The sequence below is a fragment of the Panthera leo genome, chromosome A2, assembly GCF_018350215.1.
Source record: "Panthera leo isolate Ple1 chromosome A2, P.leo_Ple1_pat1.1, whole genome shotgun sequence".
In the NCBI taxonomy this organism is placed as follows: Eukaryota; Metazoa; Chordata; class Mammalia; order Carnivora; family Felidae; genus Panthera; species Panthera leo.
The window spans coordinates 80571454-80593348 of NC_056680.1; the positions used below are offsets into that span (position 1 = coordinate 80571454).

The following is a 21895-nucleotide window of genomic DNA, read 5'->3' on the forward strand; positions in this document are numbered from 1 at the left end:
GGAAAAAGTGATTTAGGCAAGGATCACCAATTAATCTGAAGTCTAACTTGGCTAAAAGTTTTCTGAGAAACATAGCATTTTTGTGGTCTCAAAGAATTACCCCACAGATTATTTATTAAATCAAAAGTAAAAATACATGCTATTGAAGAGATCTATAGTTACCACCTACGTCAAGTGAGTAAGCAGCATCACCAACAGTGGGGTGTCTCATATATGTGCCCCTAAAGGGTTGCAACAGCACCTAGGTAGTATTCTTGCAGAAAATTTTTACCTAGAATCTAATCAGTAGGAACAATCAGACAAATCCAGAATGAGAGACATTCTATGTAATGATTGGCCTGAGATCTTTAAAAGTCAAAGGCTTAAAAGACAAAATTTAAAGAAAAAAAAAAAAGGCTAAAGAGACATGACAACTAAATGCAATGCATGAACTCTGAGTCCTGAATAAAAAACAAATATTGGTTTTCTGTTAAATAGTATGGTATCACTATTAATTTTAAGTATTATAATACTATACATACTATACTATATATATGGGAAAATGTCTTAAAAAATTTTTTTAATGTTTATTTTTGAGTGAGAGAGAGTAAGCAGGGTAGGGGCAGAGAGAGAGGGAGACACAGAATCCGAAGCAGGCCTCCAGGCTCTGTGCCAGCAGCACAGAGCCCAACATGGGGCTCAAACTTATGAACTGTGAGATCATGACCTGAGCCAAAGTCGGACGCTTAACTGACTGAGCCACCCAGGTGCCCCTAAAATGTCTTTATTTCTAGAGAGATACGTATAGAATATTCAGAGGTAAAGTATCATGATATCTGAAACTTATTTTCAAATGGTTCAGGTAAATTTATAACATATATAATATGAAATATATAACAATTGCAAATGTCGATGCATTCAACATGGAGCACCCAAATACATAAAGCTAAACAGACGTAAAGGAAGAAACTGACAGTAATACAATAATAGTAGGGGACTTTATGTCAATGGATAGATCATCCAGACAGAAAATCAACAAGGAAACAATGGCTGTGAATAAGACTAGATGGATTTAACAGATAATACAGAACATTCGACCCCAAAACTGCAGAATACACATTCTTTTCAACTGCACATAGAACATTCTTCAGGATAGATCACATGTTAGGCCACAAAAGAAGTCTCAATAAATTTAAGAAGATTTAATTCACATCAAGCATCTTTTCTGAACACAATGGTATGAAACTAGAAATAAATTACAAGAAAAAAAAAAAAACTAAAGAGAAAAAATAACCCGCGAACACACGGAGGCTAAACAACATGCTACTAAACAACCAATAGGTCAGTGAGGAGGGGAAAATTTAAAATACAGGGAGGCAAATGAAGATGAAAACACAACAGTCCAAAATCTTTGGGATGTAACAAAAGTAGTTCTAAGAGGAAAGTTTGTAGTGATACAGGCCTATCTCAATACAAGAAAAATCTCAAATAAACAATCTACACTTACACCTAAAGGAATTAGGCAAAGAAGAACAACCAAAGCCCAAAGTTAGTAAAAAGAAGGAAATAAGAAAGATTAGAGTGGAAATAAACGAAATAGAGACCAAAAAAAAAAAAAAAAAAAAAAAGATGAATGAAACCAAGAGCTGGTTCTTTGAAAAGATAAACAAAGTTGACAAACCTTTAGTCAGGCACATCAAAAAAGAAAGAGAGAGGACTAAAATATTTTCAGAAATGAAAGAGAAGAAATAACAACCAACAACACAGATATAAGAGAATACTATTGAAAATTATATGCCAACATATTGGTCAACTTAGAAGAAATGGATAAATTCCCCAAAATTACAGTCTTCCAAAAGCAAATGAGGATGAAATAGTTTTTAACAGACTGGTTATGAGTAATAAAATTGAATTTGTAATAAAAAAAAACTCCTAACAAATCCATGGTCATGGGTTAGAAGAATTAAAATTTTCAAAATGTCCATATTACCCAAAGCAATGTATAGATTCAGTGCAATCCCTATCAAGATATCAATAGTAGTTTTCAAAGAACTAGAACAAATAATCCTACAATTTGTATGGAACGAACAAAAGACCCCGAATAGCCAAAGCAATCTTGAGAAAGAACGAAGCTGCAGTTATCACACTCCCAGATTTCAAGATATACCACAAAGTTATAGTAAGCAAAAGAGTATGGTTCTGGCACAAAAACAGACACAGTGATTAATAGTAGATAGATAGCCCACAAATAAACTCATGCTTATACGGCCAATTAATTCATGACAAAGAAGGCAAGAATGTACAATGGGGAAAAGACAGTCTTTTCAATAAGTGGTGCTGGGAAAGCTGAACAGCTACAAAAGAAGGCAAAAGAGTGAAATTGGACTACTTCCTTATACCAGATACAAAAATAAACTCAAAATGGATTAAAGACCTAAGTGTGAGACCTGAAACCATAAAACTTCTGAAAGAAAACATAGGCAGTAATTTCTTGGATATCAGTTTTAGAAACATATTTACGAATAGGTTTCCTCAGGTCAGAGAAGCAAAAGCAAAAATAAACTATCGGAACTACACCAAAATAAAAGTTTTTGCAGAGCAAAGGAAACCATGAACAAAACAAAAAGGACACCTAGTGAATGAAAGAAGATAATTGCAAATGATATATCTGATAAGGGGTTAATATCCAAAATATATAAAGAACTTATACAACCCAACACCTAAAAAAACCAAAAAAATCCAGTGGAAAAATGGGCAGATATGAATAGACATTTTTCCAAAGAAGACCTACAGATGGCTATCAGACACATGAAAAGATACTCAACATTGCTAATCACCAGGGAAGTCCAAATCATCAGGTGAACCAGATGATATCACCAGGGAGATATCATCTCACACCTATCAGAAAAGAAAAGAAATAGGAAGTATTGGCAAGAATGTGGAGAAAAGAGAACTCTTCTGTACTGTTTGTGGGAATGTAAATTGATGCAGCCACTATTGAAAAGTGTGGATGTTCCTCAAAAAATTAAAACTAGGAATACCATATTATCCAGCAATTTTGCTACTGGATATTTACGCAAAGAAAATGAAAACACCAATTTAGAAAGATATATGCAGCCCTATATTTGCTGCAGCATTATTTACAAAAGCCAAGATATGGAAGCAACCCAAGTGTCCATCAGTAGATGAATAGGTAAAGAGGAGGTGTGTGTGTGTGTGTGTGTGTGTGTGTGTGTGTGTGTGTGTGTGTGTGTTTATATACACAAATATTACTCAGCTATAAAAAACAATGAGCTATTGCCATTTGTGACAACATGGATGGGCCCAGAAGGTCTTATGCTAAGTGAAATAAGTCAGATAAAGACAGACAAATATCATATGATTTCAATTATATGTAGAATTTAAAAAAAGGAACATACAAAAAACATAGACATGAATATAGAGAACAAATTGGTGATTGTCAGAGGGGAAGGAGGTGGGGGGGATGGGCAAATTAGGTGAAGGGGATTTAGAGATACAAACTTGCAGTTTAAAAAACTGCATCAAGAAAACTTGTATATACATGTATGTATAGGCAGACTTAAAAATATATACTATGTATATATGTGTATATATAAAACTATATTCATACAGATATATTAATGAAACTATGTATATTTATACACACACACTCATATTAATTAAGCAAATATAGCAAAATGTTTACAATTGGTGAATTTAGGTAAGGAGCATATAGGTGTTTGACTTAGCTGTATACTAAGTACACACACACATACCATCCCAACATTTGGTAACTAGTTCATTGCTGATGTCTATATACATCAGCTAAACAATTCCAGATGTTAAATTGGGGGTGGGGGTGGGGAGAATTGTTTTTAAGAATTTGATCTGAAATGACTTGTGTACATGTAGCTGTTCCTGGCAGTGTCCAGTGTCCCCTCCCACTTCTTCCAGTGACCCCAGACTGAACTACTTCCCAAACAATTCACACAATCCTTATGAAGTCTTTGTTCATGTCGTTTCCTCAGCCTGAAACACTATTCTTATTATTTTGCTTATCAAAATCTTACTTAGTCTTTAAGGCTTAATTCATATTCCCCTTCCTCCATGAAAATCTTTTCTAGACAGCCACCTCCCATTCTGTGGTCCCTGTACCTTTCTTGAAACACATGCTCGTTCTTTTTTGCATTATGGCCACTTATGTATCAACTCCTATTCCTTCAAGAGGGAAAGTTTTGTTTTACTCTGTTGCACACAATGAGGCCCAAATTCCTTAGAATGACGTACAAGACTCTTGGGACTTGGTGCCTGCTTTCGAGTGTTATGTCTTGACGCTTCCTTCATTGGACCTGATACCAGAGCTATAATATAAACCAATTACTAGGAATTCTTAAGTTCCTCAGATCCAGATCCCTCAGTTCCATGGCCTATGAAGGAGGAAACTGCTCCTTAGGATTTGTGTGGATTCCAGGGAACTTGCACTCACATACCACCTATATATGTATGTATAGGCAGACTTAAGAATATATACTATGTATATGATGTGTGTATATATAAAACTATATTCATACAGATATATTAATGAAACTATGTTTCATTAATGAATAATAATCAATAATAATGAATAATAATGAAACTATACCACCTGCAATCTTGGCTACCACACGAGTAACTTTCCTCTGTGCTTCACTTGATTATAATTTATTCCCTTCCTATACTTTGGGAAAATAAGCCAAAACTTTTCCTGCAAAACATTCATGAGTTTGGCTGACTTTTGAAGGACATTAAGGAGGATTTACATTTTCACGGTTACAACTTCCCTGAAAAGTAAGCATCCACCTGCCCTTTACCTAAGGGAGGCCCAGTCACTCCCTTTTGTTGATTCCTCATTCCTCCTTCTTTTTGTTTTCCCACTCTCCTCTTTCCAACCCCCCTAGAAGTAAAGTCCCTAGGACTTTCATCCCAAGCACTTAACAAGTGTTTCAGAGAACACCTAATTTGGAGCATTTATGAACCTCACGGTGCCAAGCAGAACATTTTACCTAGCTGGCTCTGATGTTCTTTAGGTCATTTATCTGAAAACCTTCTGAGTCAAAAAGCGGTTAAAAATGAATCCTGTTGACTGGAATCATGTATTTCACTTGTACTGAGAAGCTGTCATCCCATACAAGCACAAGGCAGTTTTCAGCAGAGGACTTGTCTTCTCCAGCTGGCTCAGATTTGCTGCTGCTCAGTTGCAAAGTTGTGTTTACAACAGCAAGACCTTTGGTAACTTGTCCAGCACATTAGATGATGGCATCTCTCGCTCCCTGTCTTGCTAAGAGATTGGGTGTCCAGATCTGAGAACTTTCTGTGTTCATCTTGGACTGAAGGATGCTGTAGGAATATTTCTACTCTGTATTTAGCTATATGGTTATTATACCAATCAATCTCAGTTTTTACAAACATCTTTATTGAGAAATGATTTAAATACTGTAAAATTCTATGATTCAAAGTGTACGATTTAGTGGTTTTTAACATATTGATGGAGTTATGCAACCATCACCACAGTCTAATTCCAGAACATTTTCATCACCTCAAAAAGTCACCATAAACAGTGACTCCCTAGACTGGACCCACCCTCTACCCCACCCTAGGCAACCACTAATCTACTTTCTGGTTTTATATATTTACCTATTCTGGACTTTTCGAATCAGTGGAATCATATAATATATGGCCTTTAGGGTTTGGTTTCTTCTACTCAGCATAATGTTTTACATGTTTATCTATATGGTCGTATGCATCATACTTTTTTATTGCTAAATAATATTCCGTTTTAAGGATATAACACATTTTATTTATCCTTTTACCAGTTGATGGCCATTTGGCTTGTTTCACTGTTTTTCTATTACGAATAATGCTGCTAAGGAACATTCGAGTCCAGTTTTTTGTGTTGACATATATTTTCATTTCTTTTGGGTATATACTGAGGAGTGAATTGCTGGGTCATATAGTAACTTTACGTTTAATATTTCGAAGAAATGCCAGACTATTTTCCAGAGTGACTGGACCATTTTACATTCCCATCAGCAGTGAATAAGGATTTTAATTTCTTCACATCCTCACAAACATTTTTTATTATCTTTTTAAGTATAGCCATCATTGTAGGTATGTAGTGATATCTCACTGTGGTTTTGATGTGCATTTAACTAATGGCTAATTATCTTAATTAAATTTTGAGGCCATATATTTTAACGAACAATTATAGTGATGAAACATAGCATTCTATTTTAATATTACCACATAGTGTTTTTGAATAAAGTGGTAAAGAGAATATAGGCTGTCAAATGTCATACTTTGCAGGTGTACTTTGTTTCCAGTTCATCTTAAAAAATTCTAACTTGGCTACATAAAAGTAGAAACAAAAGTGAAAACTCCAGAGATAGTTTCATAGGACAAATTCCCCATAGGATAATAACACATACTTAGCTATTATCAAGTACAGGGCAATGAGACAAACCTTGTATCTCTTACTTATTACTTTTGTTTGAACAATTTGGTTTCTGCTGGGGGAATATCTAAGCTCCAGTTCTTCTAACATGAATAAAAAAAAAATAGCATCCACATCTGGAACTGAGACCACATGTGCCGGCTCCACAGGGTTTAGTAATTTTTTTGTTTTGAAACAAGGAGGCAGAAAACATAATGTGTTCCTACCCAAAGAGTCCACATTTGCAATAAAATTTTAAAAATGAATGGAGTGATTTTATTTTTGGATGATATACAAAACTGTTAAATGAAATTAGAAATTGCAGTTTAAACAGTGGCATCAATTAAGAAGATTTCCTGGGAACACAATCTGGTGCAGCCACTCTGGAAAACAGTATGGAGGTTACTCAAAAAATTAAAAATAGAACTACCCTACGACCCAATTGCACTACTAGGTTATTTATCCAAGGGATACAGGTATGCTGTTTCAAACATACATGTTTCAACCCCCATGTTTATAGCAGCACTATCAACAATAGCCAAAGTATGGAAAGAGCCCAAATGTCCATCGATGGATGAATGGATAAAGAAGATGTGGTGTGCATATACACACACACACACACACACACACACACACACACACACACACACAATGGAGTATTACTCAGCAATCAAAAAGAATGAAATCTTGTCATTTGCAACAACGTGGATGGAACCCGAGGGTATTATGCAAAGTGAAATTAGTCAGTCAGAGAAAGACAAAAATCATATGACTTCACTCATATGAGGACTTTAAGAGACAAAACAGATGAACATAAGGGAGGGGAAACCAAAATAATATAAAAACATGGAGGAGGACAAAACAGAAGAGACTCTTAAATATGGAGAACAAACAGAGGGTTATGGGAGGGGGTGTGGGAGGGGGGGATGGGCTAAATGCGTAGGGGGCATTAAGGAATCTACTCCTGAAATCATTGTTTTACAATCTGCTAACTAATTTGGATGTAAATTAAAAAAAATAAAATTAATAAAAAAAGATTATTAAAAGAAAAAAAAGATTTTTAAGCACTTCTTTCCTTGACCTGGATTTCATTTTATTTTTTAAACAAAAGGGCCTAATATGTACATCAGTGAAACAACTGGATATAATATTTGCATAACCCATTTTAAATTATGGTCCAAATGCTGTATTTAAGCTCAATAAAATGTAAACCAATCCTGTAAATAAAATTTAAAAAGGACAAATCTATATACCATTTCTGGTATTTTCCCTGCCAGTCAGCTCTGGGACCACAGAATGAGAGGAAACTGCTCTTGTCCACCTTTTATAGGAAGCATAATAAACCAGGAAAATGGTATCTAAAAGGCACATTAATCAGTTTCCCCAGTTTAATGGTGAAAGTACTGAGAAATGAAACAGCAGAACCACACATTAAAAACATTTAAGAACTAAAAAGTGTAATCAATGTTTTGTTAACTAAAAAGAAACAAAGCTTTTAAATCTTTTTTAAAAGCTTATTTATTTATTTATTTATTTATTGAGAGAGAGAAACAGAGCACATGAGCGTGGGAGGGGCAGAGAGACAGAGAATCCCAAACAGGTTCCTTGCTGTCAGCACAGAGCCTGATGTAGGGCTCAAACTCACGAACTGTGAAATCATGGCCTAAGCCTAAGTCAAGAGCGGACACTTACTCAACCGACTGAGCACCCAGGCACCCCAAGAAACAAAGCTTTTAAACTGAAAGAGAGAGCTATTATTGATGAATGATTGTCTATCTGTAGGCCTTTATATAAAGATCTGTTCCCTCTCCAAGCAATTAAACATAGTAAAATGAGCTAAAGATTTCAGATTTTTAGGCTGGGCACAAGTAAGAATTTACTGACAAATAGATTAAATAGCCACATGAAGTGTCTTCAAAATAATTGACTTAGATAATATTTACCTAAATACAGGTAACAAGGAAATTTCTGGCTTTGGGATTCTGTCACACTTTTTTCCCCTCTTCCTACGCTAGATCCGGGGCAAGAGGAGGAGAAATGAAAGAGTGGCCAATGCCCTCTTTTTATATTTTAATTTAATGTTAATTTTTATTATTGAAAAAATTTTAATTCCAGTATAGTTAACACGCAGTGTTATATTAGTTTCAGGTGTACAACACAGTGACTCAACAATTTCATTCATTGCTCAGTGTTCATTGTAAGTGCACTCTTCCTCCCCTTCCCCTATTTCACCCATGCCCCACCCACTTCCCCTCTGGTAATCATCAGTTTGTTTTCTATGGTTAAAGAGTCTGTCTCTTTGTCTCTCTTTCTCTCTCTCTTTCTCTCTTTTTTCCTTTGCTCATTTGTTTTGTTTCTTACATTGTACATGAGTGATATCATATAGTATTTATCTTTCTCTGAATTATTTCACTTAGCATAACACTCTACAGATCCATCAACGTTGTTGTAAATGGCAAGATTTCAATATTTTTATGGCTGAATAATATTCCATTCATATGGGTCACATGGTAACTTTATATATACACAATGAAATACTATATACATACATATATATATATATATATACATATACATGTATATACATGTATATACATATATATATATATATATATATATGTCCATTCATCTATCAATGGATACTTGGGCTGCTTCCATTGTTTGGCTATAGTAAATAATGCCACTATATACATAGGGGTGCATGTATTCCTTTTAATTAGCATTTTTGTATTCTTTGGGTAAATGCTCAGTAGTACATTTGCTGGATCATAGTAATTTTAATTTTAACTTTTGGAGGAAACTCCATGCTGTTTTCCACAGTGGCTACATCAGTTTGTATTCCCACAAGCATAAGAGGGTTCCTTTTTCTCCACATCCTCACCAACACTTATTTCTTATGTTTTTGATTTTAGTCATTTTGACAGGTGTGAGGTGATATCTCATTTGCTTTGCATTTCCTTGATGACAAGTTATGATGAACATCTTTTCATGTCTGTTGTCCATCTGGGTATCTTCTTTGGAGAAATGTTTATTCATGTCTTCTTCTCATTTTTTAATTGGATTACTCATTTATTAAGTGTTAAGTTCTTTATATATTTTGGATACGAACCCTTTATCATATATATCATTTGCAAATATCTTCCCCCATTCAGTGAGTTGTCTTTTAGTATTGTTGATTATTTGCTGTGTAGAAGTTTTTTTTATATTGATGTAGTTCCAATAGCTTATTTTTGCTTTTATTTCCCTTGCCTCAGGAGGATTCTATCATACTTTTTATAAAACATTAGAGACAACCTGAAATTTTTATTTAAAATGTTGCCTAATGAAAGTAATTTTACAAGTGTAAAGAAATATAAGACAGAAGTTAAACTATTTTGCATAAAAGGTTGTTATTTTACTAGACATATACTGTTTGTACTAAATTATAATCACAAAATGATCTTTATATTATTTATATTTTAGGGTTTGATGACACTTTCCAGACATAAAAAATTAAAGGAACTTTCTCTATCTGAGTGTTATAAAATCACCGATGTTGGAATTCAGGTAAGATAATTAAGGTCTTCTCTTAAAGAATTATGGTTAAAATTTAAGCACAAACTGAACAAACTTTATAGGTCAGAGTAGAAAAAATAAGTGGATTATAAATATGCTGATTGAGACAAGGTAAACTGGACTTTAGACAGGTCTCCATAGCCTAAGGTGACTAAGGGAATTTATTTTCTCGTTTTTCCTCTCTACTCTCTCTCTTCCCAGTGTTAGACTCATGGGATAAATAAGGACTAACAACTTCCATATAGGACAAGGTTTTAACAAAAGGGGTTACAAAACATTTAGATACCTGTAATCTACTAAGAGAAAAAGCCAAAAGGTTTTTCTAAGGTTAAACAATGATTTACCCTACTACAGTTCATTTAAAAGTTAAACGTACATTTACATAAAACTTTATCCATGAATACGATAAAGTCAGGCTCTTAAAAGGTCTTTGACAAGGTGACAGAACAAAGATTATTAAAATAAAACAGTTAAATATTAACATTTCTAATACTGGGTTATCTATATATATATATTTAAATATATGAAATTTATTGTCAAATTGGTTTCCATACGACACCCAGTGCTCATCCCAAAAGATGCCCTCTTCAATACCCATCACCCACCCTCCCCTCCCTGGGCTATATTTTTTATATGGTGATCAATTACACTGGAAACCTAGCATGGTGATGACATGGACTCTTAACATACACCAATTACTAACTAATTTTTAAAACATTCCATGGGATGAGAAAGTGCTGATCAAAATATGAGACTAGGGGCACCTGGGTGGCTCAGTCAGTTAAGCATCCAACTCTTGGTTTCAGCTCATGATGAGTGGTTCATGAGATCGAGCCCTGCATCTGACACTTTGCTGACAGTTCAGAGCCTGCTTGAGATTCTGTCTCCCTCTCTCTCTGCCCCTCCCCTGCTTGTGCTCTCTCTCTCAAAAATAAATAAGTAAACATTAAAACAAACAAAACAAAATATGAGGCTAAGTATTAGGAAGCCAGAGCTTTTTGCCATTTCTCTTTGACTCCATGGGTTCCAGGCATTTTTATTTTCGGTCCTTGAAACCTGAAAATTACACTATTTTTAGACACTCTTAGACTTTAAATAAAAGCCTTCTTCCATATGCTAACTACACGATCATTCAGATGAGTGGAAAAAAATGTAATTTTTTAAAAAATTGGTATGTATTTTTTCAGTGATCTAGAAGAGAAAATAAAAAAAGGGAATACAGGAGCACGGAAATACGAAATTATTTAATTATTAGTTACATAAGATCAGCTATTCTATTCAAGTTCACAAAATTTTTTTTTTTCTCTTTCTCCTGCTTTTGGTGTGTATATGTATGTTGTGGCTGTTAATCAGTTTTACCTTTCTAAGGTTCCCAGTATACTCATACTTCTGGGCATATGACAATCTTTCTCCTCTGTGCCTCCTCCAGCCCAAGTATTAAGTCCCCAAAGAGAGGAGACAAAGAAGGTGAGAAGAGAAAATGACACAGAAACCTATTTCACAACTCCTTATTTGGATTTACAAAAGAGAGGGGAAGGGAGTAAAATAAGGTGATTATACTGAGATATTTACATTATCCACAATTTGTCAGGAATTTGCTTTCTTGTTACTTATAAAAGGTAACTATGGGAGATTCTCTTTTTAGCACAAGACATTGAAACTTAGATTCAACATCATGATTTAATGAAAAAAATGAGATAAACATTTTTACCCTGGTTAGGTTTTGCAAGAGGCATGAACATAATCAGAATAAAAAATTACCTCATTTTAGTGTTTAACTGGAAACCGCAGCACATGCAGATTAAGTGTCTGGAGTCTCAGATGTACTGACTTAGGATCTGGTTTTAATTACTTCTTCCAGCTTCAGTCTTTTGTCTGAGAACATTAGACATTTAGTGATCATGTTAGACTAAAATTATTTGGTGCTCTTCAAAGGCACACGCATTTTGGAAAAGATGTTTGATGCAGTCATAACTGAGCATTTCTCAGGAAAACTTCTCCTTGAACATTTTATGAATTTAATTAAATAACAAACTGTCAAGTTTGGTAAAATAATTGGTTTAATTGGGATGTTGCAATATAGAGAAAATGGAAGTTGTCTTGTTACTTGGATAGAACCAACGGAACAAATGTAATTATTTACTCTAGTTGCTTTTATTTTTCTCTAGTTGCTTTTTCTACTCCCTTTATCTCGTTTATATTTCTCATTCCCTGTTTTTGGAATGAAGTATGCTGTAAATGCATTTTTGTAATGGTCATATATACGACCATATGTAGGTCCTTTGCAGCTAGACAAAATTTTTTTATTATTTCCGTGTTTGTAAGTTGAGGTAGCTGATTAAGAAAGGGCATTGGAGAGGAAAAAATCAAGGTTAGTTATGACTTACCACAAGGGCTTACACATGTATATGCAGGGAAAAGTGTGCGTACATATGTGCTTACATGAAGATATGTATGTAAATGTATACCTATGTATAGTATATGTGTGCAAATTAAATGTGTATATGTTTTAGCATATGTTAGATTGCATGTTTACATGCAGCGATGTGTGTATCTGCATGTCTGGTATATGTGTGTAAATTAAATTATGTATACACATTTTAGTGTATGTTAGATTACACACATATAGAGATGCTGTAAGATTATATATTTCTAGGCTGAGACCAGATAGTTAGTGATCAATATTCAAAGCAAATCATAAAAATTAGTCTGTTAAATAATTATCTTTTTGTTTATATTTTAATTTTAAAAATTAAATATCCATGTAAATTAAAAGGATCTTTTCTTACAAAAGTGTATAGACTAGCTCTCTGATAGCAAAGGCAATGGATATAATATTGGCAATGTGGGCCTAGCTATCCAAAATCCTTATTTTTATCCTGATTCTGCCTCTTACATAGCTACATAATCTTATGCACACAATTCACTTAGCTCCACAACAATTCATTGCTCCCATAGTGGCTATAATTGTGAGGCAGACAGGAACTAGCACCCTAGAACAGGAGTCATCTTTTCGTATAACCTTTCTGTAACATTTTCCTGTAAGGGTCAGATAGTTTACATTTTAGGCTTTGTAGGCCATACAGTTTGTGGTCACAACTGCTCAACTTTGCTACTGTAGAGTAAAAAACAGCCATAGACAACACATAAATAAATGACAGTGACTGTGTTCCAATAAAACTTTATGGAAAAATTGAATTTTATATAATTTTCACATGGCATGAGATATTATCCTTCTTTTGATTTTTTTCAACCACTTAAAAATGTAAAGGCCATTCTCAGAGTGAAGGCCATATAAAAAACAGTGACAGACAAGATTTGTCCTGCAAGTAAAAATTTGGCAGTTTGCCAACATCTGCTCTAGAGTCAGACAGAAGTTTACAGTTTTAGTCTGTCAAGATGTGTGACTTTGGACAAGTTAGTTTCCTCCTCTGGGCCTTGGATTCTTCACTTGTAAAAATGGGTGTAATAATAAAACAGTCTCCCTGTTGTGAGGATTAAATGATATAAAACATCTGAGTACTTAGCATGGTTTCTGACACAATGCATGATGAATATTGCCTATTACTATGATTATTATTTTATTTAATGAAATAGAAACTAACATATACTAGTAAATAAAAAATAAACATATTTGGCATAATAGTTTGATAATTTGTTTACCTTAGTTAACCAGAGTCAGCAAGCAGGTAATCATGACAGCCAAACTACTCTAATGCTAAGGAGATAGTTTAGAATATGTTCTTGGAAGAAACAGCTTATTAGTTTTTACTTCTGTGAATGAATCATGTATTTTTCAGAGGCACTTAAATATAAATGACTAAATAAATTTACATATGTAAAAGCATTTAAAAAATCTAGAACACTACATAAATACAATTGCTATTTTCTTGAAAATAGAATAAGAGAACAAACCAGTTAAAAAGAAATTGGATTGCTGTTTTTCACTGGGATTATGATATTAAACATATTTTTTCAATATGCATAAATCTTCTCTTGAGACTTCTTTTTTTTTTAATATATGAAATTTATTGTCAAATTGGTTTCCATACAACACCCAGTGCTCATCCCAAAAGGTGCCCTCCTCAATACCCATCACCCACCCTCCCCTCCCTCCCACCCCCCATCAACCCTCTTGAGACTTCTTTGACCCATGTTTATTTAGAAATGTGGTGCTCAACTTCTGAATATTTTAGGATTTTCTAGCTGTCTGTGTGATTTCTAGTTTATTTACTTTTTTTAAAAAAAATATTTATTTACTTATTTATTTAGTGATTTCTAGTTTAATTCCATCTTACCCTGAGAGCATATTTTGTCTGATTTCTAATCTTTTTTGTTAAGGTGTTATTATGCAGGAACACTATTTGTGTGGTAGTTAGATGTGTTGTGGGAGGTCTCATTCTATATTCATATGATTAAGTCTCGGTCTTCAAACGGGCCTGTGTCCCAGGACAGTGATCTTTACAAGTGCTTCCAACCCCTCTCCCTGCCTCTGCTACACTGAGGTAAGACAATAAGGTGAGAGGGGCTGGATTTGGGTATTTCCCTGACCCTTTGCTGGATTGGCTCTCATAAAACCCATGTTGGGTAGGTTCTGGTAAAACAGTATCCCTTGAGGTCAAGCTTTTGTTAATGAGAACAGATGCTCTGGAGGTATCTTACAATGATTACTTTCCCTCTCCCCATGTAGGAAGCATGAGGGCATTTTTCTCTGATCTTCATCCTGAGAACTTGGTGGGTCTCCTGGATAAGCTCATGAAAGCATGGGGGCTCAGCTAAGGCTGGGCCCCAGAAACTTTTCTCTCAAACTAATCTACTCTCAGTTTCTGGCAGTTAGTCAATAGCCCTTTAAATGTTCCAGCTGATACTGGCTTCAGCCACCGGCTTCTGCTCCTAGTAAGCCCTGATTCTCTGTATTCACCTGTCTTCCCAGTTTTCAGAGTGTGGTTTGCTTTGTGACCGCAATTATCTGACAGATCTAAGAAGAGTTGTTGATTTTCAGTTCACTCACCCTTTTTCTTCTTTTGAGGATAGAAGTGATAAGTTCCAAACTCTCAGGACAGACTGGAAACTGGAAGTCTGGAACATTGCTTCTGGATTCATGGATGCTGGCTGAATCAATAACAACCAAAAGGGATGATAAATGTAAATTAGGCCTGAATCAGACCTTTAGAGTCCAGGAATGAAGTCAGGAACTGGAGAGCTCAGGAGCCAAGAGCAGAAAGCTATTGGCGAGCTGGGCAGGTAGGCAGCCATCAGTGCTGAGCACTGCCCTTGGCGTCGGGAGCTTGCTCTCTTTGAACTCCCTGCAGTGTGCAGCCTGGTGAGCTAGCTGTGCTCATACAGGCAGAGCCTACGGCTGCCCCGAAGTTCAGGTACTTTGGTCGTGTCCATTCATAAAGATTCTTAAGTTTCCTTAGTACAACCCCAGGATTTGCAATCACTGAGTTGGCAAAAACTGAAATGATTAAGTTCAACGTAGATGAATAACTCTATGCCTTCATGTAAGAAAATATTCAAATTGTCTCATTCAGATTTATTTTGTGAAAATCTTGCTCAGTGATTGAACTAAGAACATGTGAACTGGATTTTCTATGCAGTGGACACTGAGGTAATCTGTCAGTTTTTTGAAAACAAAAATCATTCTAAAATTTTTTTTAATAAGTCAAGGCCTAGTCAAATAGGCTTATAAAAAGAAAAATCCAATACCATGTGCTGATTGTTGGCTAATGTTAATTTAGCATGTACTATATGCAAGGCACTGTTCTAAGTATTTCCTGTGTATTAATTAAGTACCTTATGAAGTAGGTAATACTTTTAATTTGATTTTATAGATAAGGAAATCGAGGTTCAAAGAGGTTAAGAATTTTGCCCAAAGTCATGAAACAAATAAACATATGAGCTAGGGTATAATGTCTAATTCCAAAGTGATAATTCTAGCTATTATACTGTAATAAAGAAATCTCCAGAAGGATTCAGTTGTGGTACTTAAGTCAGCGTGGGAATGCCAGGGAAAGCTTACCCACTGGAAGATCACTTTAAGAAGAAATGTGGAATTTAGACTGAAGGGTAGAGGGGAGAGAGGACAGCTCTCAAGATTTATAGAAAGAATATAAGGTAAGAGGATTTTATTATAGTCCAGGAGAGAGAGAGTGGCAGGCCTACAAGGACAGTAACAGTGAGACTAGAGAGAAGGGAATGGATTGGAGAACATTTAAGTAGTAAAATCCATGGAACTGTTGAGTTTCAGTAGGCTTGGAAGTGAAGACATGGTTACGGATGACATCCGTCCATCTGACTTGGCTGCCTGGGAGATTTATGGTACCCTCATTTTCAAGCTCTTTCCCATAGCTAAGTCATGTAGCCAGTGCGATGAACTACCAAGTCCTATTCAGTATTTTGACGTTTAGTTTTGCACTTTCTCTTCTTTGTGAGTGATTCTGTCTGTGCTTCCTCTCTAAGCTCTCTTTACCCTTATACTCTTAGGACAGAGTCCCCTTTCCCACTCTCTGAATCCATAGGCTTGTAGTGGCTGCAGGCAGGCTAAGGGAGCTCCGTTGGAATATGTTTTTACTCTACTTACAGGTAATTCGAAGGTTGTAGTTGTTCTCTATCTTCTAATAGGGAGAATATGGGTACTATGTAGTTTTGTTTGTTCCCTCTATAGATTTTATGGTTTGGGGAGGAGGAGAAGATTCAGACTTAGATAAATATCACTGTTCTTCAAACCCAAACATGGTCTCCTCTTACCTTTTATTATGTGTGTATATATACATATCTCAAAAGACTCTCTAATAGAGATGGATATCTGTGTTTTAAAGCCCTGCAGCCGGAATGCAGTGGATGTATTTATAACTACATAAGAAGAATAAGAGGCATGTGGTAGTGGTTCAGCCTTATCTACTCTCTAGTGTCTTTTCTGCCTGATTTGTTGCATATATCCTTCTCAAGCAGTTTACTGACATCTCCCAAATGGCACCACTGATGAATTTTAACAACCTAGTTGTAGCCTAGGATAATGTCATATTCTCTGATGATCGCAAAAATACTTGACAACTTTTGTTTATGGGGTATAAGCAGTGGTAGAGATGCTAGAACATCCACTTCTTTCACTGTTCTCTTACAGTCTTTCTTTTTTGAGACCCTTAATCTTGACCTAAGTGCTTGGACACTTGAGATTATGAGTTCCTTTTGTCTTTTAACCTTTAACATCTTTTATCCATTCTCTTGTTACAAACTTTTGATTTTATTTTTTATTTGACCTTTACTTTGTAACTGATTTATCTTGATTTATAAATAGAGATGTAGAGAAGAGGGATCAAGGAATAAGGACTGGGAAGGGTGGCTGCATGGGTGAATCAAGAGCTACTCTATGGCTGGGAGAGCAGCAGACTAAGATCCATTACTATTCAATTGGTTTTCAGCCCAATCCAGGACTGTTCAGCAAGTCAAGGGGTTCTGTAGATGTGAGGCTGCTACAGGCTGAGTCCAAGTGGGGACCGAGGGTTCAGGGTTCTCTGTCCTGTATCCTGCATTACCTGTGCTAGAGAACTGAAACTCTTATAACTGAAGAGCATACATGGATACTCAAGTCAAAAAGGCCTAGGAGTACCTGCAACATTCAGCAACATTTCTGAGTCCTCCTCTCCAAGAATGGCCCATTGACAGCCTCTTCTGGACATTTCTCTATAAATTGTAAGAAGAACTGGGTTCATGTCTTGACCTAACATCCATGTCGGGTTCATTCTTACCTAGGAGCAAGTGGATTATGCTCCAGAGACTCTTTTCTGATCTCAAACTCTTACTTTGAATCACTAAACTTTCTGACTAGTTATAAAATGTTGCTCACGCAAGATTTTCATCAATCATTCTCATCAGTTGAAAGACTCCACCCCCTTGGTGGTTTAGAGGTTTTAGTGGCCTTTGACATGTACTGACTTATAATGCCAAAGATGGATTAGATGTGCTGGTTCCACATAGCAACAATTTTTTAAAAAACCAACATTTATTTCTATTTGGTTTCTAAGATTAAATCATTCAAAAGCTGTCAAAGTATGAGATTTCAATAACTCCACCTCTTCTCCAGGGATATAGTTATGTTTATGGGTTGTGAGGGAAGCAACAAACAGAGGATCCTTTTCCAAAATGGCTTTACTCTTTGGCCTTTGATACAGTGGAAGCTCTGAAATCTTCTGTGTGGGGAGATAGGACATTCAGACATCTGGACACTGTCTCTTGGCCATACTGCTCATTAAAATTCTTTGCCTCCTCCAATATTCCAGGTTACTATTAGGAAATAAGTGACTAAACTCTCTGTGATGAAGATCCCAGAAGGTCCCAGGTGTAGAATCATTTTACAGGGTTTGGGGAGAGGAAACTATGGAATTCCTGTGGTAGAATTAAGAGGAAGGTATCTGCTACCTTGTGGAAAAAGCAACTCCAACAAAACCTAGAGCAACTAAGATCTTTGTTACAGAAATCTGTGCTTCATAGATATCCATACCAAGAACTGTCTCCTAGAATCTATAATAGAACAGCATAACCAACACACCTAAGACACTTGGAATTAACAGAGAGTTACAAGGTCCCAGAAGACACTTAGGCATTATTCTCTCTACCTAAGGCTGTGAGCAAAAGAAATAAGCTCAGTATTCTCTGTTGTTCCTCAACCTAGTGTGTTCCCAATTGTGGAGGCAATTCAATAGAATTAGAAATTTGCAAGACTTCAAAGGATGTGGGATTTGACAGCTTGTTGTTTTCCCACAGTCTGTAAGGTTCCAAGGGATACTGGAGTCATGGGTACCATGTTTCTTTGGCTGATAAATAGCCGAAACTGAGAATACCCAACACCAATCCTGGCTTCTTGCCCTCTCCCACTGGGGAGAACTATTTTTGGACAAGTGAAGCAGATAGACTTGCTAAATGAAAGCACACATCTGTTATTTTCATGTTGAGCATCCACAGAGAAGAACTATAAGAGAATATGTCAAAAGGAAGATAATCCTTTGGAGGACTCTCCCAACATGTAAGCTGTCCCTGGAACATGAGTTTATCCTGTGTAAGATGAAACTTGCCAAAAGTTAAATAAGAACTGTCAGATTGTATGAAGGTAAAAAAAAAAGGGGGGGCACAAAAAATAAACATCAAAATTCCACTTTCCTACAAGAGTATGAGTTTATGCTTCTTTTGCTTCTTAAATATAAGTGGCCAATCTGTGTTTGATCTTTCTGTCATGTAGCATGCCTAGGTCTTGCTTACTAAGCCTCACCTGACATGAACTGAGTACCTGTGGCATATTTCACAGAAGCTATGATTTTTCCACATTATGACTTCTAATTGTCCTCTCTCTTAGCTTCCAGTTAAATTTAGCACATGATATTTCCTCATCTGAAAGCCTTCAACATATGGAAGATAGTGAGGATGTTCTCTCAGGGGTCTTAAATGGCAGACAATATTGTTCTAAGACCTCTCTGGTTCCACTGCTGAGAGGCAAAAACCAAGATTTGTAAAGGGTGCTATGTCTGTCAAGTACTTTTGGAGTACATTATCTTCCAATAAGCCTGTGAGATAGGTTAATGGTTGTTTCCATTTGCTTATAGATGAGACAACTTGAGGTTAAGTAACTTTCTGAAGATCACAAACCCAACTTCAGGCCCCTTAAGTTTTCTGCTTAACCAGTAACCTCCCTTGATTACATCATCTCTTAGTTCATTACCCCCCCAAATGGGAGATCAAAGCAGCATCGATGGCTCATGAACTCATTATTTCCTAGAGATCTTTAAATGGAAGAGGTCACAGGAGGACAGTATGACTTAGCCCTCGGAGTGAAAGTTCTGAGTTGCCATTTTCTTGGAAAGAATGAGAAAGAGAATAAGTGGAGTGGCTGGCTGTGTAAACAGAAACCTATCAATTCTTTCAGGCTGATTAGTATAGCTTAGATAATTTCCATGCCCTTCTTATCCCAAAGAAACCCCTGGGGAAGTGCCAGGTAACTGGGCCACTGGGCACCCATTTAATTTTACTTATCTTAGAAAAATGGAAAAAGTGTAGGTTATCTTACAGGCCACAAGAGAAATGCCTGATTGACCTTTGAGTAGCCCAATCCGGGCTTATTTTTATTTTGGAGATAGAGTCTAAAACCTGAAACTGTTCTGGAAATTTCTCCCCACAAATTCTAATTCAAGGGTATTTTTTTTGTTATGCTTTTCCAGGTCTTCTTTCCGATATACGTTCTCTTTGAGTGCTTACCCTTTCTGTTGTTTAATTTCCCCACATTTGATCTCTTTTTATGACTACTATTTACCGACTGCTTACTACGTGCCAGCTACTGTTCAGTTGCTGTATTCATATTAACTCACTTAATCCTCCCTACAAATCCATGAAGTAGGTGTCATATTAAGGTACCATGTTATTCTCCTGTTGCAGATGAGATCACTGAGGAATTGAGAGGTAGGGTAATTTATGAAGAGACACAAACTTCTAAGTGGCAGGATATGAACTTAGGCTGGTGGACCCCAGACTCTGTGCTCTTAGCCACCTTCAGAACTTCAATTATTAAATAGGGTGTGGGGAAGGACTGGACTTAGTGTCCTAAGAGCAATCTATGGGAGCTCATTTTCCTTACTCCTGTGCTAAGCAGCATTTTCCATTCCCTTCGGACACTCTCTCATCTTGAACCTCTTTTGCATGCTAGATGTTGGGGCTGCAAGAGTTAAATTAGACATGGATTCTGCTCTCAAGAAGCTGCAGTCAGTGCAGGAGATAAATTATGTAAATAGCTATAATACAAGTAGAAAGTGAGAAAGACAAAAAAGTTAAAAGCTATAGGGATTTGGAAGAGGCATTTCTTCTAGAGGAACGAACTGGGGAAAAGTTTGTGGAGTTAGCCACATTTGAGCTGGCTTGAACTACAGCTTATCTCCCAAATCACCATATAATTAGGTAACAAATTGCATCATGAAAGCATCTTCGGAAACGCCTGTTTTGGGTTTTGGCCTTTGCCCTTTAAGAATCCCCTCCATATTTACTAAGCATACTAAGAAGTATGCTGAGCCTTGCTCAGCCTGGTTTCCCTGGCAGGGAGAGTGGGAATACAGGAGAGGCATTTTGCTAGTAGTGAGGCGTTGGGCTCTGTAGAATTTAGTTCTGGTGGCAATGCCCAGATTTCCCAGCTCAGTGTGCCCTGGCCACAGCTACATCCATCTGCTCTAATGCCTAGTGAAAGCAAGTCTACGTTTGGTAGGATATAGGAGGCCCAACAAACTGAAGTTTTGAATTCAGTTTATAACTTAAAATTGTAGACGTTGTACTTTAGCCTTTGAAGCAGCCAAAAATAGTCTTCATTACAGAAAATGGTTTTTGACATTACAAGATTTTCCCAAGATTTTTAATTGGGAAAAAGAAAAAATGAAGCAAATAGTCCAAAAATGGGTATGCACCACGAGGGGGAGCTTTTTTGAGACTGAGGGCTGCCACCTGTTGAGGTGGCTTAAGTCAGGATTTTGGCAGAAGCACATTATTGTGACAATCAGTAAGTGTTAGTGGAACTCAGTCTCCTCTACATACCCAGTTTAGGAATGTAGTCAATAAGCCTTCCCACACTATGACTCAGCTGCGAAGATAGACAGAAGAAATGATTTAAAGACATTTGGAAGTTTTCTTCAAGATTGTTAACCCACAGCAAAACTGGTTGATATGTGGGATGGGAGCCAAACTTGATAACTTTTGTATTTTCTCCCCATTTTCACTGTAAAATATTTCATCTTAGAAGAAGCTTAGTCTGACATTTTCTAAGAAAAGAAAATCAACAGCATTGATAAATATATATGAATCTGTATCACTGGAGCCAGAAAAGCATAAAATAATCTTATCGGTAGGGGAGAAATGGAATTT

The 21895-nt window shown here is 36.2% G+C and overlaps 1 protein-coding gene across 4 annotated transcripts in view; it reads left to right on the forward strand.

The window, feature by feature from the left end:
- Nucleotides 1-21895, forward strand: part of FBXL13 (F-box and leucine rich repeat protein 13) — a 209275-nt gene that overhangs the window by 169621 nt on the left and 17759 nt on the right. For all 4 annotated transcript variants that reach the window (XM_042916087.1, XM_042916105.1, XM_042916095.1 and 1 more), the window contains one exon: nt 9911-9994. In XM_042916087.1, the coding sequence (XP_042772021.1) occupies nt 9911-9994 (84 nt within the window). The remainder of the gene's footprint in view (nt 1-9910; nt 9995-21895) is intronic.